At 35.5% G+C, this 24751-nt stretch overlaps 1 protein-coding gene across 5 annotated transcripts; it reads right to left on the bottom strand.

Annotated features, from left to right (window-relative positions):
* Window positions 1-322: 322 nt before the first annotated feature.
* LOC106108546 (huntingtin-interacting protein 1) lies at window positions 323-24751 on the bottom strand. Of its 5 annotated transcripts, none has more exons than XM_013289741.1 (25): window positions 24439-24529; window positions 16145-16244; window positions 12920-13030; window positions 12479-12631; window positions 11736-11893; window positions 11549-11610; window positions 11161-11338; window positions 10942-11062; window positions 10550-10657; window positions 10345-10463; window positions 9812-9908; window positions 9446-9509; window positions 8881-8990; window positions 8418-8518; window positions 7759-8167; window positions 6671-7444; window positions 6258-6596; window positions 5527-5677; window positions 4902-5056; window positions 4471-4591; window positions 3497-3720; window positions 2625-2866; window positions 1942-2171; window positions 886-1043; window positions 323-621 (listed from the first exon to the last, which is right to left on the bottom strand). In XM_013289741.1, the coding sequence occupies exons 2-25, from the start codon at window positions 16178-16180 to the stop codon at window positions 592-594; spliced, it is 4251 nt and encodes a 1416-aa protein (XP_013145195.1). In that variant the 5' UTR covers window positions 16181-16244; window positions 24439-24529; the 3' UTR covers window positions 323-591. The 5 variants fall into 5 exon arrangements, with proteins under 5 accessions (XP_013145195.1, XP_013145196.1, XP_013145194.1 ...); XM_013289742.1 differs by lacking the exon at window positions 24439-24529 and adding an exon at window positions 23057-23151; XM_013289740.1 differs by lacking the exon at window positions 16145-16244 and having other exon boundaries at window positions 24439-24751.

Below are 24751 nucleotides of genomic sequence, written 5' to 3' on the forward strand. Positions count from 1 at the left end.
CAATCTAAGTCTTTACGCTTAAAGCTATGGCTTGTATTCTATACATTTTCGTGGTAAACACTGGAGACATTAACTGGCATATTTGTATTCAAATGTCGATAATACACACTTATATAAAACTAGATCTACGCTTTGGTGCCGAATGTACATAATTTTTAAACAAAACATAGAAAATATAACCAAAAAATTTAATTTTTTATGATCATTCATGTCTCCATTTTGATGTAAAAGAAAAATAGAAAAAATAAAATCTAGTCCATAACAAAAAAATAGATAAAGTTTATTGTTTGAATTATTAAAAGTTTCTTTTTAAATTATTATTTAAATGATGTAACAAAAATGTTTAATACCCCAAAATAGTTTTACTTCGTCATAAATTGTTACAAAAATGCAATTTTCGACGGCAGTGTCCTAGAACGTGGTTTTTTCAGTTTTTAAACTATTTTCTACAATATCAATTCGTTGTATTACATTGCATAAAAATAAATGCAGAAAAATGGAATCATGAAAGTACAGTTTAGTGGACGTAGAGCATTTTTATCTTCTTTTATTTGCCTTTTTTACACGTCAATTTTGACTCATATAAAATAATTATTCTTTACCATTTGTCATGTTGCCGTTCTGAAATAGAAAAGAAAAATAATGATAATAGTCTAAACAATAAAGTAAAAAACATACATTTTTCTGAAAATACCATACAATAACGATTTGATAGAAATATAAGTCACTATGCTACTAGCAACATTAGCCTATTACTCACTAATAAGAATAGGTTATAACTTTACCTTTGCAAGCTTGAATACAAATAAGAGACAATTATTTTAATATATCTCTCTCGGGTTTACAGAACTATTAAAAATATATAAAAAATAGTTAAATTATTACCTCTTCAAGTTGTGCTAAATGGTAGTGTCGTTTCCTGAGTTCAGCGAGACGCGCGCGCTCCTTGTCCAGCGCTGTCTCTAGTTCCAAAGCACGTACTTTGCTCTCCATTTCTAAAATTCGTGTCGCCGTCAGCGTCAATGCTGACGTATCAAGTGCCTCTGTAAATAAATCGTAAAACGTTAGTTTTTAGTAAAATATCTTTCGTCTCTTTCATGTAACGAAAGGTATTTTTGGCCTTGTAATTTGTTCAAGTACTTATTGAAATATACCACAGTATTTAAATTGTTACTAACGAATACCCATAGCGTTGATTCACTTTGTACATTAAGGGTGCTTCTGTAATAAAATAGAAAACTGTACTAAATTTTATATTTTTTTTTCTTTCGTCTCTTTCATGTAACGAATTCTGACATTGAGTCCTGAATTTTAAACATCAATTTATTCAAATACATATTAAAATAAACCAGAGTTAAATTGTTATTAAGGAATTTCTACAGAGTAGACTTATTATGTACATTGAGGCTAGGTGTCAAATTATCAAGGCAATTTTCACACGATAAAGAAGGATCAAATAATCGACTGTTGGTTTTGTCAGGCGTATGTACGTGTGTGTTACTGTGTTGTATGGATCTGAATGTTGGGCAGTAAAAGGGACAGATGAAAGAAGAATACATGTGACGGAAATGCGAATGTTAAGATGGATGTGTGGGGTAACACGATTGGATAAGATACGAAATGAGTATATTAGAGGAAGTTTGAGAGTAGCCCCAGTGGTTGAGAAAATAAGGAGTAAAAGGTTAGAGTGGTATGGGCATGTTATGAGAAGGGATGAATCGCATGTAACAAGAAGGATGTTAGTTATGAATGTGGAGGGGTACATCGGTAGAGGTAGACCTAGAAAGAGGTGGATGGATTACGTGAAAGGTGACATGATCAAGAAGGGAGTGATGACTGAGATGACGGATGATAGAGTGCTTTGGAGGACGAAAACCGTATGCCGACCCTACGGGAGTAGGATAAGGCAGGGGAGATGATGATGATGTACGTGTGTGTTACCTGTGTCCCGGGCGAGGTCCGCGGCGTGTCGTGCGGCGGCGAGCACCGCGCCGGCGGCGGCGGCGACGTGTCGCGAGGCGGCGGTGAGGCGGGCGAGCGCGGGCGCGGCGGGCGGGGCGCGCGCGCGGGACGCCGCCACCAGCTGCGCCGTGCTGCCCGCCACTGAGTGCGCGGCAGCCGACACGCCCTCCACGCGACCTTTGCCGTTCACTGTCTCGTCCGCTGACGACCTGACACACCATACACGAATTTATTGCAAAATATATTTTATTGGTAAATAATGTGGACATAATGCTATTTGTTTCAACCGCCATTTTAGGCGATATTGACTAATATGCATATTCAGAATGAGCAAATTTTAAATATGAAATAAATAACGAAGTATGCAGAATTATAGTAATTTTAATCCAGAACCGGACTGAAAATCTTTCAATTGAAATTATTTTAAGGATCTGCTTTTCTATTTTTTTTTTCTAAAAACGAAAACATTAAATGGCTCTCCCGAACATTCAACCTAATGGTGCTTAAAACAAATAGCCTTTCACACATCGATCGGTGAAAAACTACCAATTTAGTTTAAATACCAACGAACATAAAAGTACCAAAGAACTGAAATAACTATTAAAAATTTGTATAATAAAATATTTTTCACTTATTAGAGGTTTTTAAAATGCGATAGTTACACGAGCAGTTTAGCGGCGAAGACGACGGCCTTGGCGGCGGAGATGAGTCCCTCGGACCACTGCGGGTTGCGGCGGTACATGTTCTGTCGCGCGCTGGTGTCGCCCAGCTCGCGCTGCAGGCGGCGCGCGTCCTGCACCAGCGCCTTCACCGCGCCCATCAGCGTCGTGCACGCGTCCAGGATTTTCTCGTTCACCTCCAGCTTCACGCCGGAGTCGCCCGCGCGGCTCGCCGCCAGCATCTCCTACGGACGAAACAAAAATACTCTCTATATAAATATAATAAAGCCAAAACACACACATCTTAGTTATGCAATCACAGTTTATTTTTGAAAAAAATAATAGAAAGTATCTTTTTTCTGTATTTATCTTCAAAAGATACCCTTATTTTTGGGGGATAATTATTAATTTACATAATATTTTTTTCAATGAAGAGTACACTACACTTACGATACGGTTTAGGATATAAATTTTCACGCTATTAAAATTAGAGGTAAAAGTAGAAAAAACCGTCGTACGGGAAAGGAACGAAAACTATAAACCAATAGCAGCAAAGAAGCAAGATTGCCATGGATATGGTAATTGTTATCCAATGTCAAACGCCTTCATTGTCATTTTTGCATCATATTTTGACATTTGCATTTAAGTTTTACTAATGCAAACTATAAAATTAAGTTCTTATAATTTTATGCGGATCAATCCGCACAGAAACAGCTAGGTTATAATAGAATAATAATAAAAATAGTGACCCATAATTTTAGTTTCATTGTTTATTATCGAATTTTAAGTCATTGACGACGATAGGTGAGTAAACGGCACTTGCGACGCGAAATGTTTAAAATTCATTTCAGTATTCGGCTTTAAATCATTAATACCTCAATTTGTTTAGCGGCATGTTCGATAGCGGTGTCCATGGTGGCGAGTTCGTCGTCGACGTTGGCGGGCGCGGGCGCGGAGTCCGCGTGCGCCGCGCTGTCCGCCGCGCGCCGCACGCCGCCCAGCGCCGCCGCGCACCGCCCCGCCTCCACACGGCCCTCGCACACTGACTCCAAGCACGTCTTCGTCGCCAACAACATCGACCGACACTCGCCACTCAACTCTGACAAAGCAAAACATTGCTAATATATAAGTCAATAAATAAAATAAACCCATTGCTATTCTTAAAGTATTTTTAAAATTGACACTAGGGAATATGCATGTTTTTTTAATGTTTTTTTAAACTATTTTTTTGTTATAAAATAACCAGAAAAAAAAATTGACGCGAAAATATCCAACCATTGAGCTAAAAATAATAATATAAAATTACGACCATTTTTGAGCGACTAAAACGCGACCGGAGTTGTCATGAGACACGTGACGTCAATCGTCATATTCCATTCATAACATACGCTTCTCAGATTGCTTCTCAGAGTAGCATAGACTATGTTTTCAAGAGGGCGAAGTCGCTAGCAACAGTTAGTCTATGATAAAACTGAAAACATTTAAGAAATATATAGACTAGACATGGGGAAAAAATTTCGCCGGTAACTTCTTTGAAAGGTACTTTATAAGTTGTCAAGTTTAATACGACACCTTATATCCTTGTATGACATGTTATAAAACATTTTACATAATTATAATAAGTTGCATCTTTTGTTATAAAATAAATTAAACAGTGTCACAAAATAAAAGAAACATTTAAATTAATTTCAATACAATTAACTATTTTTTTTGTCCAATGTGGTTTTGAGGACATCTCAATAAGTAGCGTAAGTGAATCATATGAAAAATGTCTCAAATGAAGTGTCAATTATGCTTCCTCTATATATTTTTGAATCACTTTAGATAAAACAAATATTCAGGCACTCACTGTCGGATAATTCCATGTCTGTGGATACGTTGCACACTTCCATGATGTACGCGGATAGCTGCGCCGTGTTGTGCGCCGCGTGTATAGCCGACTTTGCCAATGTTTCTTCATTCCCGCTAACCTAGAATTTCATAAAAATGTTTAGAAACTGGTACTATTCTTTTTTTAACATATCATAAGGTGGCAAACCAGGAAGCGGCCATCTAAATTCACCAAAATGGCGATGTGTTGCCCATAGGTATCCCGCAAGAGCGGATGCGTTGCCTACCCTTAATTGCCAGAGGAGAAGACGCACATAAAGAGGTCATTTCCTCTTCCTATGCGTACTGTACCGTCAAATCCACAATCCCACATTTGTTTCTTTTAAGTTAAAGGGTGGGAAGGAAAAGGGACTAGAGGTGGGCCTGGTACTATTAATTAGTGAATCTTACTTCTTTCTGTGTGGCAAGTTCGTTAAGTGCGTTAACTGCGAGTTCCGCTGCGAGGCGGTATGTGTCGCGCGCGCTGCCGTGCTCGTGCGCGTCCAGTGCGCCGCTAGCCACCGCCAGCGCCGCCTCGCCCGCGCAACACAACACTCGCGACCTCTCTAGTTTTATACTCATTATTAACCATAAATTACAAATGTATTTCTTGATTATGACTAAGTACAAATTTCAATTAGTTTTAAGTTAGTAAAAATGCAATTTTAACGGTTTAATCTTTGTTATTTTCAATAAATTATGTGTATTTCTATTCACATATTTATTGCCAAACATAAATTATGTAATATACAATCATATGGAACTATTATTAAACACAATCTCTTTTTGTTTTAAGACTAGGTAAGCGAATGGCACGGCGGGAACAAGGTAGCTTGCAGATTTAATAGTTACTGGTTCTATACTAAGAGACACTTTTGTATAGAAATCTATAATATAAAATATATAATAATCTATCTTCTTAATAGAAGAGACTAAACTTCTTTTTATTAAAGGAGTCCCTTTAATAAAAAGAAAAGAAAGTAGTCACTTTTATTATTCAATGAGCAGCATACATAAAATAAAAATATATACTAACGTCGTTTAATTTCCGACTGCGCCTCCTCGAGTTGTGCTTTCAATGAAGCGACATCCGCTTCTAAGACAGTATTGTGTTGCAACAAGTCCTGCAATTCACACTCCGCATTCAGTCTCTCAGTCTCCGTGTGCTCTAACCGGGCACATATCATCTACGTTAGTACACACATAGGAAATATAAAAATATACTTAACGTAAGAGCATTCATGCGAACAATGACCCATAGGAGATCAGGTCAGGTCAGGAGTAACCCAGCGCATGCAGCGTATCGAAGATGCAGAACCAAGCCGTAGACGCGGAGAGAATAGAAATAATACATGCCATTAGAATATAGCAATATGCCAAATAATAAACAGATTTTTCTATAGAAAGCACCAATGATAAAGTATCCTTAAGAAACAGATATTTAAGTAGCCAATGAAAACTAAAAACAGAAAAATTTTAAATATCTTAAGCGTATACTAAAAAGTTGTTTTCAAATATCATTTAAGCAACACTTATCGTAGAATTTTACTGCAGTGACAATTTTTAATACATATTGTTATCTCCTTCATTCCCTTTGACAATACTGAGACAGCAATACTGTGTAAGAGCAATTGTACGGTTTCATTATCTTATATGTAATTACATTTTACACAACACATAAAACATCACAGAAACTAACGTTTTCTCATTAAAAACAAACACCATTGTAAACGAACACAAGACATCCACCACCAGTGTTAGTCTGACCTGATTATCTTTTAATTTATCAGACAAAACGGATTCCATTTCATCTTTTTCCTTAATTTTTAATTGTTTTATTTCATCTAATTTTTCTCGAAAATCATCTCTTTCCTTCATCACTAGATCTAAAGTGATTTCTTTGTTGCATAATATTTTAAATTGATAATTCACTTTTTCTGTTAATTCTTCTAGTTTCGTAGTTTTATCATCTATTATAGAATTCAATTCGTCTATTTTACCATTCAAGTTATTCTCCATTTCAGCTTTTTCGCTTCTTATGATATTAATACTACTGTTTAATTTATTTATTGTTTCTTTAATTTCCCTCCTATTGTTTTCTAAAACCTATCAAATATAAAGATACATTACAAAGAAAATGTCTCCGTTCTACAAAATGGTAATTTACAAACTATTCTTACCTCCTTTTCAACATACAGTTCATTAATAATTTTGTTCTTTTCTATTTCGATATCTCCTTTATCCGTAGATAGTTTAGAAATTTCTTTTTCAAGTCTTTGCAATTCGTTATTTTTAGTAGATAATTCAAATTCATGTTGAACTTTCATGTTTTCGAAGTCTTCCTTCAAAATTATTAATTCATTGTTCCCTATTTCTAACTCTGCGTTCGTTTCTTTCAATTCGTCTTCAAGACGTGACAGTTGATCTGATAATTTTGTTACTTCTGTATTAAGAGCCAATATTTGCTCATCTTTGCTTGCTAATAATTCTTTAAAATTATTAAATACGTCATCTGTTACACCTAACTCTTTGTTGAGTTTTTTAATTAACTCTGTAATATTTTCATCTTTACTAGATAGCATTGCTTCTAATTCAGATACCTTGTGTGATAGTTTTTCACTTTCAGCTGTCTGTATTTGACAGAATTTATTCTTTTCTTCGAGCAATTTCTTTAATTTTTCGATCTCAATTTTATTTACATATTCAATTTCCTTTATTTCATTCTCGAGACTTGAGATGTTTATTTCTTTCTCTTCCAGAACTTTTTCAATTTTGATTTTTATTTCTGTAATGTCCTTCAGCTCTGACTCCAGTAGATCGGCGCACATTTCAGCGGAATTCTTACTTTCTACTAGTTCGTCTACTTCTTTCTCTAGACGAAGGATTTCTGCGCTTTGTTTTCGATAACTTTCATCATAATCCATTTTAATATTTTCACATTCATTATTAATATTCTGAAGTGTTAAAACGACATTTTTTTAAATATTTACACAACTATTTACATCGACGTATTACTGTATAAGATGTTTTAGAAATAATTAGTATCTGTGATTGTGATTTATTTTAAAGTTTTTCGATAAACAAAATTAAAAATTGCAAAGCAATAAAAGTGCACTGTGCCTGTGTTATATCCAAAAATATGAAGTAAATTAGTAAAAGTTAGCTACTACATTTTTGTTAATAACATATATGCAAAGTTTAGTTTGTTACTACTACCTAAGAATATACCCATGCAGACTACTAAATAACAACAAAATAAATTCCTAACCTCTTTCTCCTGTTGGTATTTTTGTTTTAACTCGACGACCTCTTGAACAGCTGCTTCTTTTTCTTCTAATATTCGCTTAACATCTGCTCCACTTTCCACTTTCACAACACTAAGTTCTTCCTTTGTTTTAGTTAGTTCTGCTTCTTTCTCTTCTATCTCCTTCTGTACTCTTTCTAAACGTTCACTAACTTCCTTCAATTCATTCGTAACTAATATGTCTTTCTCCTTTTGTTCAGTCATGGCTGTTTTATGTTCGATCTCTAATGTTTCCATTGACGCCTTCAAAGTTTCTAATTCCACTTCTTTTTGTCTGGAATTTTCTAATTCAGACCGAAGATTAGTTATTTCATTTTTATATGCTTCTATTTCTTCACTCGACGATGCGCTTTGTTGAAGAAGTTCCACATCTCTGGACAAATTACATAAACAAATTAAACCTTCATTTTCAATACACTTTATAAGTACACTAACAGATGTACATTCAAATACCAATGTATATTTATCTAAATGATTTTTAATTATACAAATGCGTGTAAACCGTTATTATAAAATAGGTATTTTCTTTGACTTAATTTCCATTAAGTAATAGAAGTCTCAAAAGTGGACAGAGAAATAGCAATAATGGCAACATTTATAATGGAAAATAGAATAGAAGTTACTTCATTCTGTCGTTCAGTTGTTGCTGCAGCATCATCTTGGAGCTCTCTTGCTGCGCGGCGGCCGCGCGCAGGCTGGACGATAACTTGTCTACTTCTGCTTTCTGAAAACATCACAAATATTATAGAATCATTCGCGTTTTACTTTGATTAAATATGAAAAACTAGCTTTCGACCGAGACTTCCTCCGCTTTGAATTTAAAAAATATAAAAGTGAGTAGCCTGTTTGTTCTTCCAGACTCTTCTGTAAGTCTATACAGCCGTTTAGGCTACAAAATCTATCAAACATCCATCCATCTAAACTTTCGCATTTATAACATTAGTAAGAAGTAAGATATAGAAGAATAAATATGTGTAAGGTAACTTTTAACGACACAATAGACATTGTGGTGAACATACGAAGTATGGTGAATTCGAAATCATTGTCCCTTTGCTAGCCATAACATATTTAAACAAAGTTTCATACCTGTCTGATTAATGTAATATGCTCTTCTCGTAGTTGAGTGTAGGCGCCTTTTAATTTTTGGAATTTTTCATCTATCACTTTAGCTTTATCTTCAGTTTGCACTAATTTCTCTGTAATAAAAAAAAAATGAGTTTAATATCAAAATTCAATAATAAAAAATGTTAGCGAAAATTAATTAAAAACGGCTCAACTCACGCTTTTATCTTCCGGTGACGGAAAAAATTTTTTAACAACAATAGCGACACTTCAACATTTTTGAACCCGTCGACAACTCCGTCGCCGAAGCACGAAGCGGCCACAACGCTCTTAGCGCCCCCCGCCCCCTCGAGCCGCGCCCTCCGCGCCCCCCGCCCTGACCCGCAGTGCGAGGCGCGACGTGACCGCGAACAAAAGTTAAATAATACTCGCCCTGAAGAAGGATCCCCGAAGGGTCCGAAACTAGTCGGTGCCGTCACCGGAAGATAAAAGCGTGAGTTGAGCCGTTTTTAATTAATTTTCGCTTATAGTAATGTCTCACGATAGTTTAAACAATTTAATAAAAAATGTAGGCTTAAAATTCACTTACGTTTGATTTCTGGTGTCTCCGCGGACAAAACTTCCGCTCTTTGTTTCTCCTCTTCCAATTCCGACTGCAATAATAAATAATTGTTAACTATCATACAAACACTTGTTGTCTCCATCTTTTAATAGACAATACGAGGACGAACGGAGGACAATATATGTCAACATTATACATATAGTCAAACAAAAATATCTGGACTGGGAAGAGACCCGCTGTTGTGGTAATTACTAATAGACATAACAATTAAAATAAAATGTGACGTGCTACAATACAAAAAGAATCTGGCGACACTTTTGAGTTGACAAGAGATAAATTGGCCATTTAGTTTGGTTTATTCACACTGGGTCAGAGAAATAAGCCGGCCTATACCTTAGTTGCTTGCAGCTGCGACTCGAGCCTTGTGCAATGTTCTCGCATTGAGCCCAGCATCGTGTTCCGCTCCTGTACCAACTGCGATACTTCACTCCTATAAAATAATAAATTTATACTTATACTAGTTTTCGCCTGCGACTCCGTCTGCGTGTTATTTAAAAATTTAAGTAGCGTATGTGTTCTTCCAGACTATACAGTACATCCATGCTAAATTTTATAGATCCGTTCAGACGTTTACAAACTCTAACAAACATCCATCCATCTAAACTTTCAAATTTATAATATTAGTAAGAAGTAAGATTATGAAAAGGAAAGCTTCGTATTTTTGTATGTATTGAAATAACTCAAAAACTACTGGGCTGTTTTCAAAAATTCTTTTTCCAAAAAAATAGCTACATTATCACAAAGTAACATGTGATATTTATTATAATTTTGCTAAGCGCAGAAGACGCCAGCAACAGCTAGTAATACAAGGTAATTCCAAAAAAGGGACAAAGGAAATTGTGCTTTAAAATCAAGGAAATAAGTACCTCATTCGCTTAAGCTCATTCTGCAGATGGTCTATAAGTCTGTCTCGCTCTACTATAGGGTCGGGCTGCGGCGACGGCGTGGTTCTTGTATCAAAAGACTCGATGTGCTCCTGCGAAACCTTACACAAAAGATATAAAACAGGACATTAAAAACCAAGAAACATGTTTTTTTTTAGTGTGAAAATAATGAAGAATAGTAAGTTACCTGGCTGACTGTATCAGAAGTGTCTATCAGAGAGGCGACAGAGTCGACTTCATCAGGCGGTGGTTCAGGAATCGATACTACTGGAGCCACGTAAGTTCCAAAATCACTCTGTCACAAAAAATATCCATATTTTAATGGCAAATTTAAAAAGAAAGTATAAAACAAGACGAAATTAAACTATACTAATATTAAACTGAGGAAACATTTGTATGTTTGTTACAAATAAACTCAAAAACTACTGGATCTATTTTAAAAAATTATTCATCAAAATAATGCTTTGATATCTCTAAGTATCATAACCTATTTTAGATATTATAAAAAAATGAAAACAACGTACAAATCCACAAAAAGTCACTATTATACCTACAGAGTGAAAAAAATAGAAGATTCACCTGTAAGAGGAAATTGGGTGGGTTGGAAGGCAAGACTGGCAGCGTGAGAAGATTCCTGTAGTACTGTAGGCTGCTCGCGTGCTTGTAGAACGAGCTTAACTTCTTGAACTGCTGACGGAACCTGTGACAAAATTAACAATATACTTTAGTTAAGAAAACAAAGTTTTAAAAAGTATTAAAACATGCAGATTTGCGTGTTTGTCTGTGTGATTGGGTCACCTCTCCCTGTGTCCTACGAGCGTGTCAGCGGGCAAGGCGGCGTGCAGACGGAACAGCAGGCGCACGTTGCAGTCGTAGATGTGCGAGGAGTCCTGCGCGCAGGGTATCAGCGCTGCTAAACGGCACTGACCACTCGCCGTCATTGAATTTGCACGCGCGTTGCCCAAACTCTCGAATACTAAAACATTATTGTATGGATTAATTTCGCTCATGTCATGTATGTATTATTCCATACTCTCCTTTACCAAATTCCGTTCAGTAGACTACAAAATGTAAGAAACAATCGTCCATCTAAACATTCGCATTTAAAATATTAGCAATACATTGTGCTGAAAACTTTAAAAGCAATATAAAACAGATATATAGATACACGAATAAGATTACTAACCTGCCGCTTGAAGGTTTAAAATATCATCCATGTAATCAAATAACTCGACACACAGTTGAAAACTGGAAGTAAAGAGTGAAAGGAAATATTAAAAACTATTTTCTCGTGTACATGAGGCGATACTTCAAACACAAACATTTTGCTAACACATAACGACTAGAAAGTATAAGAAATGTGTGAATCTCACTAGTTATTGACATCGTTCTCCGCGATAGCGTCCAGTTCGTCTGCGGTGAGCTGCATATTGCCGGGGAACCGCGGATTGCGCTGGTGGAACTTGAGCTTGCTGACCAACAGCGCGCAGTACAAATGCACCAGCCGGCCATAGCCCTCGCGCAAGTGAACCTAACACACACATTATTTACATAACAAAACGAAACAATGTGCGAATGTTGTAATCTATTACATAGACTCAGTCGAATTCGTCAGATAAACAGTGAAGTAATAAGTACATAACTAGTAATGATCCAAAACAAGCATTGATATTTAGTAGAAGGCCGAAAAGTAAGGATGGGGTGTGTGAAAGAGCCAACTCTCCTCAAGGGCAGGTTGATGATATGGCTTAACATTGAACTTAACTTAACGGCAAACAACCGGTGACAACACCGAGATGATCAACGAAGCCCATGGACAATCGTAATACCAGAGGAATTACAGATGCGTTGCCGAGTTTTGAGTAAATGGCAGGCTTATTTCTTAATGGACCCTAAGTCGTATTGGTTTATTTGCTCGCTTGCTTGTATTGGTTTGAAAAAACCGCCGAGGACAGGCCGTTTCACAACGTGGCTGTGCGAGACAGAAAGTTTCGCGAAAACTGCAAGGTTGTGGAATGCCAGCCATCGAGATTGTGAGGATGGTATCTGGCGGTCTGTCGTGTCGTCCGATGACGGCATGAATCGACTTTAATATTGTTTTTTTTTATATTCTTACCCATAGCTTGCCGAGGTTCTCAATCATGCCGGTGTGCCGCTGCGAGTCATCAAGACAGGCGGGGTGTCCCTCGCGCAGCAGCTTGTGCGTCACGTGGCAGAACTTCCATGCCACGATACGGTTGTCTTGTAGCGGCTGACGGATTGCCACCATCTGTGCAAACATACCTAGCATTCGACACACAGTCATGTATGTAACAGTAAATATACTAGTTTCATATACACCTACTTAAAAGGAGTAATTAATTTACTTAATCATCATCATCATTACCAGCTCACTGTACGTCCCAGCCGAGGGGCTCGGAGCCTACCCTGAGTTAGGGTGACTACGCCATAGTCAACCACGCTAGCCAAGTGCGGGTTACTAAATTATGACTAAAGATTGGCGCCTGTGACATGGCAATTAAAGTCAAAAGGATAAAACTTATCATATTTGAGTTACCCAATACGTGACGGCGCTCTGCTCTTGGAACGTCCCGATGATTGTGCTGCGAACATGTTTCTCCTTCACAGGGGTCTCGATAGCGTTGATAGCTTTCTGTATAGCTAGTGTCTGTAACGTGAAAAAAAATGCTAAAAAGTGTCATAGAAGACATGAAGATCCAATGATCCAATCCAGTAGGTTTAGCAAAATTCTACAATATTAAAAATCTGCCTAAAACATTCACAAAAGAAGCATTTTTGATAAACGCGTTTTAAACAAAATACACTGTACATGTATCAAAACATTAGAACATCTAGAAGACAATATGCTCATCGTCTTACGTTATCATAACAAAAACGGTAAAAATGTTTAGACTAGCTTTTCTATATTCCTTGTATCAAGACAAGTTTACATTAACATCAATACCAAGTGTGAAGATAAATTAGATTTATATTTGCGAACGATAAACTAACATTTTAATAGCCATAATGATGCACGTAATACATATGGAATTTTAATTATCAAGTGCATGTGCAAACTTGTAGCTCTATTACAGTAATTAATAACCATTACCGTTGGTTTCCACTGACGAAAGACCTGAACAAAAACATATTATAATCCCACTCATTCGAAAAAATATATATGAGGTTGTCTTTGTCAGAATGTCTGCTGCAAAAATTGTTTACCACCTGTTTTACTTTGGCACTCTAAAAATTGCCTTTTTTCGGATTCTTAGGTTATAGCCTTTCCACAAAAATGGCGTTTAGATAATATCTTAGTATACTATCTCAAGGTAGGATCTTTTATAAGTCCGCATTTGTTACCATAATGTAGGAACAATCGACCCAGTGAGGACACAATGAAGCCTTATTTGAACCACGGCGAGTTTCCGAGCGCACAGGGTCAAGGTAATTAACAGAAACGGCTTCGGATTATGTAATGTAGTTAGTGCTAGTACATTCTCCAATTAATGAGGACAAAGATATGAAAGAAGTGAGATTTAATGTGAAAATGTAAAGAGCTATACGAAAGAAAGGATGGATTGTAAGAAAGAAGAATGCCTAAGAAGATAATGAATTCAGATAGAACAGCTGATAAAGATGACTGTAATAGTACATACTGTGCCGACCATCTGTAGGGAAAGGTGCAGATTGTAAATGATGGTACAAATAACATGACATCTTGTGCCACTCTTTAACATCACCGTAGCATTTTTTTATCATATACACCAAATATAAAAAACTAAGACAGCATTACTTTGAGTTCAGGGATAAAAAATATTGTATGCAGTAAGAAAATAATAATGTCAGGAAATTATACACTGCATAAAAATGGAACAGAACTCGCCATTTTTTTCTACAAAAACATTGTAAAACCCTTGCAAATCATTTCCGGTGCTGAATTTAAATGTTCTGGAACAATCGCTATATCCGCTGTGTTTACAATTTAAATGTTAATACATACACAAATGTGTTTGCGCCTGCGCATTATGTACATACATAAATACTTACATACTGCGGAGGTAACGAGACAGCTGCGCATGCGCTAACTTCGCGGACGGTCGGGTTGACTATTTATGTTAATGTATTTGTTTACCAAGGAAAATACGACTTTACACGATAAAAACATCTTACAAATATTGTACTATTGAATGATTATTATGTAACATTCAATTTTTTTTTTCTGTCGGTCGTTATCGATGATTTGTCTTATTCTATGTTCAATGAATAGGTTTAGGTTTAATGTCTATGTTGACTAGTGTTTTTTGAAGGACTGTCATATCTATTCTACACTACATCCTTGTTCAATATCTAGGCAATTTGAAAATGTAGTTTCCATGTGCAAATAGGATTCCAGTTAATCCATGCGTTATATAGTTACGCAACGGAAAATGACTAGTCACAAACATCATTTTAGGTTTTAATCATAAAGTAAACGTTTATTTTACACAAATTCTGTAACTTATTAAATTAACTTGTGTTTTGATGTGTGCATTGCTATCGACGGAGGCGTCATTACTTTCAAGTGTCAAAAAACTATTCGATTACGCGTTCCATGGACAACTGAAATAAATCAAAATAAAAGTCGTCTTCACTGTTTAATATAGCGAGACAACAAGAAGTATTACAGTTTTTCGCTAGACATGATTTAACTGCAATGTATCGTTTACATTCATACTAAAAACGGAAACTCGTTTCTAATGGCATAATAAAAAAATTCAAGAGCAATAACCTCCAGAAATAAAACTTCCACTCTAACTAATTGTCGTTTACGTCTGACCATGCATAATTGTTTCCAGTTTCGTACGGCATATTTTAATTGAAAAAAAATTGACACTTGAACCATCAATTCCTCACTGGCAAGTTACCTTACCTCCGTTAGGGTCTATTTACACAGACCAGAGGTGAGCAGAACAGATTTATGTGCGATAAAAATATGTTTTGCTCTCCGCGCCGTCAATGTGAACGGACCCTTATACTTATCACACAGAATTAAGTTTTATAGTTACATTTATGGAATAGAACATGTATATCTTTTTTATCAATGTTTATTTTTCATACTATGTATAGTATCTGTGCGACTATTTACTGAGAAGTTATGAGTCATGCACAAAGCAAAGCTCTTATTAGTAAGCGAAGGCGCTTATGAATCAGAGCTGCAAGCAACTTGAGATTTATGTGAGGTTATTTTAAGCAAACTGACCGACACATCTTGTTCTTTGTGTGGTAAATGCATGACACTTTGCGATTACAAATGTACGCGATAGTCCGTAAATAAAGACAGCCCTTATTCCTTTAATGGAAACCGTTAGTGGAAATTTAGTATAATAAATCTACACAAAGCGATTCTTTAACTAACAAATTAACGTCTCTGTGTGCGGAAGTTATTGTGCAATGTCTTTCAAGAAACTGTGATTCAGTCAAGATTTGCATTTACGCGAAATTAAATTTTATATGAGCGAGATCAGCGTTGTGTTGTCCCTTTTTATATGCAGTATAATACTACAAGCGTGATAACCTCTATATTATGAAAACCCCTACACAAAAACATACTGTTATCCACGGGCGTCGCCAGGGAAAAGGGGACAGCTATTCTCCCTTCTAGACCTAGCCTGCATCAGCGGCTGGCGACGCTCATGCTGTCATCTCTTTTCATCCTAAGAGCAGAAGAGAATAACAATATGTTTTTGTGCGGTTGTTTCGGTAATGTAAACCAGAGAAGCTGTATAGAAGATGCACTCACCAGCTGATGGAAGCGTTTGTCTGTGGGGTTGGCCATAGCTGGGTGTTAGTGCGCGGAGGCGGGGTCAGCGGCATGCATTAGTTAATGTTCTGGTGCTCGGCTGCAATGAGACGTATTGTCGAACCAGATATTAGTCTTGTTATTAAACATGCAAAGAAAATGCTTCACAAGATTAGTAGTAAACTATAGTGTATCACGTTTATCTGGCCCGGTGGGAGAGGCGCTATGACGAAATGACAAAACAACTACAGTCCTACAATGGCTTTTGACACCTTAGTGACATTGACAGATGGCACTTATTAGCAATTGTAAATTACTTTTCCTTATTCCCACCGAGTCAGAAAAATGTGTCGTTCTATAATGAGCTATAAGCTAAAGACAAAACTTGTTTAGAAAGCTGTACCAAGTAATAATATTGGCATGATTAGTACACAATTTATTATTGTAATGAATGATAGGTGGTTATATCAGGTTAGAAGTACTTTTAACAACATATTGTGAAAACAATAAAAAAAATGCTTGTGAATTCCTTTGCGGGGAGTAACATTATGATTGTCATAGTATTGACATATAGAATTCATGCAAATCCCAATCCGGTAATAATAACGAAGTAACGGCCCGAGCCGAGGCTTCTGAGGGAGCCCTCGAGCCTAGTTACTCATAAAATAGGTTTAGGCTAAGCGCCATCTGCGCTGGGCCACCTCAAGCCCGGTGAATCTGTAAATGCCTCTTCAAGGCAAACAGTGACAAATCAGTCAAAAAAAAAATCATGCAAATATTTACGTACAAAAAACATTAGTTTTAGATAAGAGATTCCGAAACTATTTACGTAGACACCTTTAAAAAATCATGATAGCAAGCGGCGGTGCTAGTGAGTTATCATAATTTAACTCGCCCACCGGGTCAGATAACTTTTTCCGACTATAGTCGTGCTAATTCATACGAATATTACTGCAACAATGAAACTCGAACAATCAGTGACCGACTCCATCAGTATTGTTTTATGTCACAATCATTGTGAACGATGTTCCGGTGTTATATGATTGTGCTGAAAATAATGATTACCACTGCCCACAGAGATTTACGGGATCATATAATTATCTCTGTTTTTTCAATAAGTAAGAGAGGGATGTCAATACATTTTTCTACAGTTATTTTGGCAATGGAAACTTAAGGATGCATATTATAAAAAGAAGTTTGTTTTCAGAAAGTAAAATATAATCTCCATTAGATGTACGAACCAAAGTACAATCACTAAACAATGAGTTATTTTAGTAATTCACTAATAATGTTGACTAATTTCGTAATTTCACGGTATGACGATTTAGGATTCATATCTTCTATCTCAGTTGAACGAATGGTATATTAACTTGTTAAGTCGTGAGGCAAATGTAACATGGTACACGCAAGTGGGAGGCACCCAGTTTATAAGTAGAGATTTCATGGATGTTTAGCTTTACGTGCTGGTCGGACTAGGGTAAACATGTCAGGCTAAATAAGAGGACACCGGAAAATTAAGAAATTATGAAAATGAAATGTTGACAACAAAAACAAGAGAAATCTTAATTCACTCGTGTGTTCAATGTTAAAAAAGATGACTTTTCTAGATTGGTAACGTATCTTAGGCTCTTTCCACAAAAGGGGTTTTTTTTACGCGCGCTAAAAAATGTACAAACGGTAGCGCATTTATACGGCGAAAGTTTTTTACCACGCTTTGTTACATTTCGAACGTTGGAAAAACGAAACAAGAGTGATATTAGAGCCTTGTAAAAGAGCGCGGACGTTAAAGCTCCAAAAAGCACCAACGCTGAGAAATAAAAAAAGCGCCATTGAGAATGAAGATTTATAAATCTCGGCAGTCTCAAGAAGATTAGGTATTCATGGTCACCTATCAACAAATTTATAACATGCCCATATCCCACGCGGTGGCTAAATCAAGAAACTGACGTTTACGCGAACCCTTTATACGCTACAACAAACGTAACGAAATTAAAATATAACTTGATTTTTTTCATACCTGGATTTGTTACAACATTTTTTAAATTTTAAGCAACTGCTTTATCTGTACTTTTTATTTTATGAAGCATTATTATATGAAGCCATATTCTAAGTCGAGACTTACAACAATACCGTACTAATCCGATACACATAATACGTTTTTACATTACAAAAGGTATGACATAAAGAATAAACCTTTTATGAACAAAAAAAAAACATTAAAAAACGATGATAAAACAGAATTCATATAGAAGAAGCGTTATGAGTACTAAACACCATTGTTTTCATTTTCAGATATAATCGACTGGTATGCAATAACGCTCATATTGTTGGTAAGACACAATTTGATATCTTTGATAAATAACGGAATAAATTTATTATATTAAAGTATGGTTGACATAGTTTGTAGGTGTGTACTATATCTTATCGATACGCTTCGACATTAGACTATTGAAACAGATCTCATTGCGTATAGACAGTCGTAACAATATCCGAGGTAAAGTTACCAGAGTTAGGTAACATGGAACGACTGTCTCGCAACATTCCTTCGTATATTTCGCAACAAGACACTGGTTGCTAATCGTGGGACTCCCATGTCGCAATTAGTAAAGGCCGCTATACACCTTTAGTTAAAAAAACAGTTGAACTATAGTTAATACTGTGCTTGTGTAGGCAGAATTTTAAATGTAGAACTTCACACGCATAGTTTTAACTGTAGGGACAGTTAAACTTTTCAGTTAAATCTGAAGGTGTATAACTGGCTTAACCAAGCTAGCATTTGACATTAGTAATTTATAGCCAACTGGCGATCGCAGTAGCAATAAACAAACTCCCTCCGCTGCCGCCTATAAATAATTTCGATCGAATTTAATATAATAATATTAAATTCGATCTTAAATGTTGAACTAATAATAAACTCATTTACTGTCCACTTGGATGGATTTTAATAACGCTGTTTCTATGAAATTAGCCGACTTAAAAAATTAACCGTTATTCAACGACGAGTGAAATATTAAGTTACATGCTATTTGAGTGCAACTCAGATTAGAAACCGGGCTTGGATTACAGGCAGACGTTGAGAGTCGAGTGCTAAATTACCACTCCTGACTAAATTTAATTATATACATTAGCGATTTCTTTAGAATTCATTTGTTGTTAACGGTAATTAGTATCTAAGGTCAGTTATTTGAAACTATAAGTGTACTATTGTTATTGGAAAAGCTACAACTGCATATTGAGAATAGGATTTTTCATTAAACTGTAGAAATTATTGTGTCATTCATTTATAACAATACTGTATAGCATATTCATGCACTAAATAAACCGTGGATTGTGTTACAGCCACATTGGTGTTGTCCGCACGCGGCCGTGTGAAGTGGCCGGAAAAAGTGGCACAAATTATGTGGGACCTTCGACCCGGTGTGACCAGACTGCAAGATACGAGAAAACTGGTGTAGTTTCACTCATATGTGCAAATTAAAAAAAATATAAACTGTGGTAACTTTCTTGCATTTAATTCTTTAGTAGAAAAATAGTCCATATATTGCCACAAGAGTTCGATTGTAAACAACATCTAGGTAGCAAGATATGATAATAAAAAAAAATCATAATACTGACGCGAGACTAAATAATCCATTCAACATCTTATAAATGGAGCATTAATTGACATAAGAAACGAATGCAATGACATCAATAATTGAAAAATTATAGTCTCAGCTGGATTATCACAATAGTAATGTCGATCATCAGGTAGTGTCAACATCGTCAAATTTTCTACTGATTTTCAGCTTTATTCGACAGTTATTTTATATCAAATAACAACGCTAGACAAACCATTTGTTATTCAACAATTAACACTCCGGTCTTCGGAACAAACAGCATACACACAGTATAAAATTTTAGTAATAAATGTGTGCATCTGTTTTTGATGTTACAAGCAAAGCGGAAGAGCGTACCCGCCTCGTCGAACTACTTCCCATCTGGTCGGCAGCTTGTATCTCCCACACACTCTCATAACAAATGATACGTTTTATCGCGACGTGCTCAGCACAACTGGTTTATAAACATTTACTTACAAAATATACTGGTCTTTATAGGATCCAAACTTGTGCACTATCAATGCACGAGAATAAAATACAGACCAAGTGATTTCGACAGACTTCTAGAAGTTTTTTTATGAAGACTTAAGTATTCAAATCTAAACAGCAATATAACTGTATTGAATCAATCTGTGTTCCAAGTTTATTCATTTACAACGTGAACCAAACAGAGCCGGTACTGTGGGAAACCACAATAGAAAGTTGACTCACATTTTCTACCGATTACGCTGCAAAAGGCAACTCGAATAAGATTTTACAAATCGTGAGAGTTCAATAAGTTTCCAAAGTGGAAATACAGTTTAATTAATGAGATAAAACACACTGCAACTTTGTATTTTGTTTGCATACATATCAACAAAAAAATAACTAAACTAAGTATCCTTTGACTATTTCAAAAGAGATTGGATTCACGTTTAGTAATACTTAGCCTCATCACGTTACCATATCCTTACAAACATGCCATCACGCATGTTTTATGTTACGTGGGATTTTTTGTATACTTACTTTCGCATTCGAATGGCGACGTACATCAATGTAAATGACAATGCAAGGGAACGCGTAGAATACATAATATCTCATAAGGCGTAAATATTTTCACATCTTATAACGTTAACTGTACTATTGTGTTATTGCATAAATCTATCAATATCACTTTAAAACAAGAATGAATTAGAGCGTGCACATACTTGGAACTAATCTATCGCACAACCGTTTAGTCTCGCTTTGATTCTTATGAGCTTATATGAAGGTGCGCATACTACTCGATTTTTGTTGTGCAACTAAACAGTTGAATTTGCTGCGAAACAATCGCACAACAGTTGTGCGACAGTTTGATTAAAAGTGTGCGCCCGCTTTAATTGTAAAAAGAAAAATGATTTTACAATTTTTGTAATACAAGAGAAACTGAAACCACAATTGTAAAAGACTTTTTGTAAGCAAACAAAAAAATACAATAAGATCTCTCGTGTAACTAAAAACTGTAATAGGTTTTGAACAAAGATTGCAATGCTCACAATGATGTTGCAAAAACTGCGAACAGCGAATTTGGTTTGTTTAAAGATTGTAGAAGCAGATACAAAAGGGACGCAGCTGTTCAAACTTTGAAGGTGAACAACGCAACTGTAAACTGTAATGCATTTATTATTAAGGTTTTATTTTTATTATCGTTTATTATTAATACTAAATCCTAGATTAGACAAGACAACAATATATGTACAACTGTCTTTTTTTTCACTCTTATTGACGTATGTCGGTGAGACACACTAAGTTTCAGCCTTGACTGCAACAAAACTTTTTTGAACACCGTCTTGGAGTATGGTGTATGCAGATGTTAGTGCAATCGGTAGCAAAAACGTAAACGTACAATATTTAGTTGACGTTCGCTAAGCATCGAGGCTGCAAGTTACATATGACGTCAATAACCTCTTTAACACGGTACCGTGATTACAAAACGTCTTACGCTAGGTGCAGTGTTTTTATTACACACACAAAGCGTAATTGCATTGTAGTTTATAACGCAAAGTGAATAATAGCAAATTTCATTCAACTGCCTTGTACTTGTATCAATCTTTTTTCATTAATGAATATTCGAATTTGATACGAATTGAGCTTAATTTTAACAATTTGATCGGAGATTCTTGGAATGGATTTAGAATTTATACACAAGATAATTTCCATCAATAGTTTTATGAGTGAGAAAAGATATTTTTATTAAAACAAACTAACCTTCCTATCTGAAAGACACCTCGTTTATCTCGACCGATCAAAATATTTCGTTATCGGTTGTTAACTTTCTAATAATTTTTATATTCGACCGATAAAATTCAATGTTATTTAGCACATATTAAAATATGAACATTGCATATTATCTTGTAATGCAAGTGATGTTAGGAGTGATGCAAACAATTTAGAATAGAGCTAAAATTGCCACAGAAACTGAAACCCTATTAAAAATGTTACTGGGCGCAAAACCACAGAATCGCATGATCTGCCAAGAGGAACTGCAGATATAGTGCTGACAACTAGAAAGGACGTTGCGTCAAGTTAGTTTGCTGGCGGCTGGGGACAAAACGCGGAGACACTCGCAGACACAGGATGCAAGAAGTTTCTATAAAGTTCTCGCTTGTTGAATGCCAACCAGCAAGTTAGTATAACTGGAACATGCCTGTTCTATTTCCTCTGCCAAACTTTATTTGTTTCATACCCATATAGTAGTGTAAATGAAAATATCCGGGCGATACAGAGTTAACGAGGCAAGTGGAGCACGATAACCGCGCGAGGTACCGCGCCGGAAGCCGACAATCACCAGTAGGGCTGTACGCTCTGCACTCTGCTATGGTTTGCAATAAAGCCAGCAGTAAGTATACAGCCGAAAGATAAGCTCACAAACAAGATAAAAAAAACAACAAAAGAAATATTTGGTCAATATCAATTTACTGTGAACATATAAAAGTAATTAATATTAATAGGTATTAGTAGTATAGGTAGGTATTACATACGCGTATAATCTATATGGGCCGTATATGCGTCATTGAAGCCAAGGAAAACTTAATACTTGTAATTCCGTAAATTATTATGATGTAAAAATAACTTTTGCAATATCGTGAAAACCGAGCTCATCATCCAAAGTCCTCCAAAATGAATGCAATCATTAATTACGAATCACAACGCGAGTGCGAAAAATAAAACTCTATGATCAAATTACGACATTAAGAACACAGTTATATTGCGTTCAGAAAGTATTCTGCCGCCTTATTTACTATTCGACAATTATAAATCTAAACCAGTCCCAAAAAAAAACTTTTCAGCGACATACCTTTAAAGCAATATCCGGTATAGATTTCACAATGATAACGTTTTTATAATTGAAAATTAAATTCACAGAAATGCGTGTAAATCTAGAATCGCGGCGAAACTGTCAAGTGGCCGCGCATACGATAGCTTATCGAAAACTCCAACTCTCCATAACAATCGGTTTATCTGTCACTACCTGATAACAAATTACGGAAAACTAACGCCACACTCTGCTTCACCAGTTTACTAAAACTGAATTTTCAGCCATTTCATCCAAAGATTGGAAATTCGGAATAAAGATTGCTGGAAGAAAGTTAGGAAGGAATGTTGAAATGATCCAAGTTTCGGAGGATTGATTTTATTTTATTTATCTAGCTATTATCTAGTCAAGCCAACAAAGCAAAGCAAATACAAAATAAAACAATTACAATAATTTGATTCTTGGACTATTCACAAGTTGGAATGTTAGAAGAGTTGGATAGTTGTTGTAGAAGATAGGAAAAGCACAATATTGTAAAATTGAACCATCTTAGTTTTAGATGACAAGTGATGCATTTCCCCTAACTTTAAGAGAATTAATTAAACACTGTAAATCTTAAATTGTTACATGAAACATTGTGATCATATTTGGACATGATCTGTACAATAACATCTGCTGTATTAATCTTCACTGTGGTAAATATATCTTATTTACATAACAAAGGCAGGAGACTGATCAAATTTTATCACATGCATTGCCCAAATTATGTTTTCATTTTAAACAATAACATGTTACCTTAATTAATTACGCTATATACTTCTGTTACAGAAAGATAATAGAGAAATTTCTCATTGATAAATTTATATTATGATTAATTATATTATAGCTTCAGCTTACTTATTGTATAGACATAATAAACCAATTATTAATTTTATATGCAAAAATTTCTCAGAAATGTTATTTTATAGCCAAACTTTAAAAAGGTTTACTTGCAAATTCTGCACTTGCCATTTATCACATTGAATTAATTAGATAAATATAGAACATGTATCAGATACACCTTTATATAAACAAACCTTTTCTAAAACACTTTTATAAACAAACATAAAAAGGTATTTGAGTAAGATAAGGAATGTTAGGTCACATATAACTTCATAGATTCCTAACAATATTGTTTATGTGTGTTATGTATGTATTTGTCTTCAACTAATCACAATAGATGAATAAAACAGAATCAAGTTCTTTATGTCACATTTGACCACATGCACTAAATAGCACAAATTATACAAGTCTGAATAAAGATGTTAATGTTATATTTGATTAAGTTTATAGAACTTTTTTGCAGTGACTGTGATAAGAAACCAAGAGTGGGAAAGTGTTGGTTTTCGATACATAAAATACATATAACCAAAATTGAATTTTACCTGAAACTTTTCGAAGTGTTCTCGCTCAGCATCCAGGCTATTCTTCTTTAGCTGGAGAACTCGTGGAAGCGATAATGACGCCATAGATTTTACACATGCAAAATACTCCTACGGATTATAATTTCAAGGACTATGTTCTGATGTAGATTGTAACTTGAAATCCACGACACTTCATACCATAACAACAATATGATAAATGGGGTCCTAAAATATTGGAATACTTTCAAATAAACAAACAATTTCGCAAGTCAAAGAATAAATAAATATTTTTTTAACCACACGTCCACAACAGTAAAGATAATTTCGCAAACTA

Source organism: Papilio polytes, unplaced genomic scaffold (assembly GCF_000836215.1).
Source record: "Papilio polytes unplaced genomic scaffold, Ppol_1.0 DF821511.1, whole genome shotgun sequence".
Lineage (NCBI taxonomy): Eukaryota > Metazoa > Arthropoda > Insecta > Lepidoptera > Papilionidae > Papilio > Papilio polytes.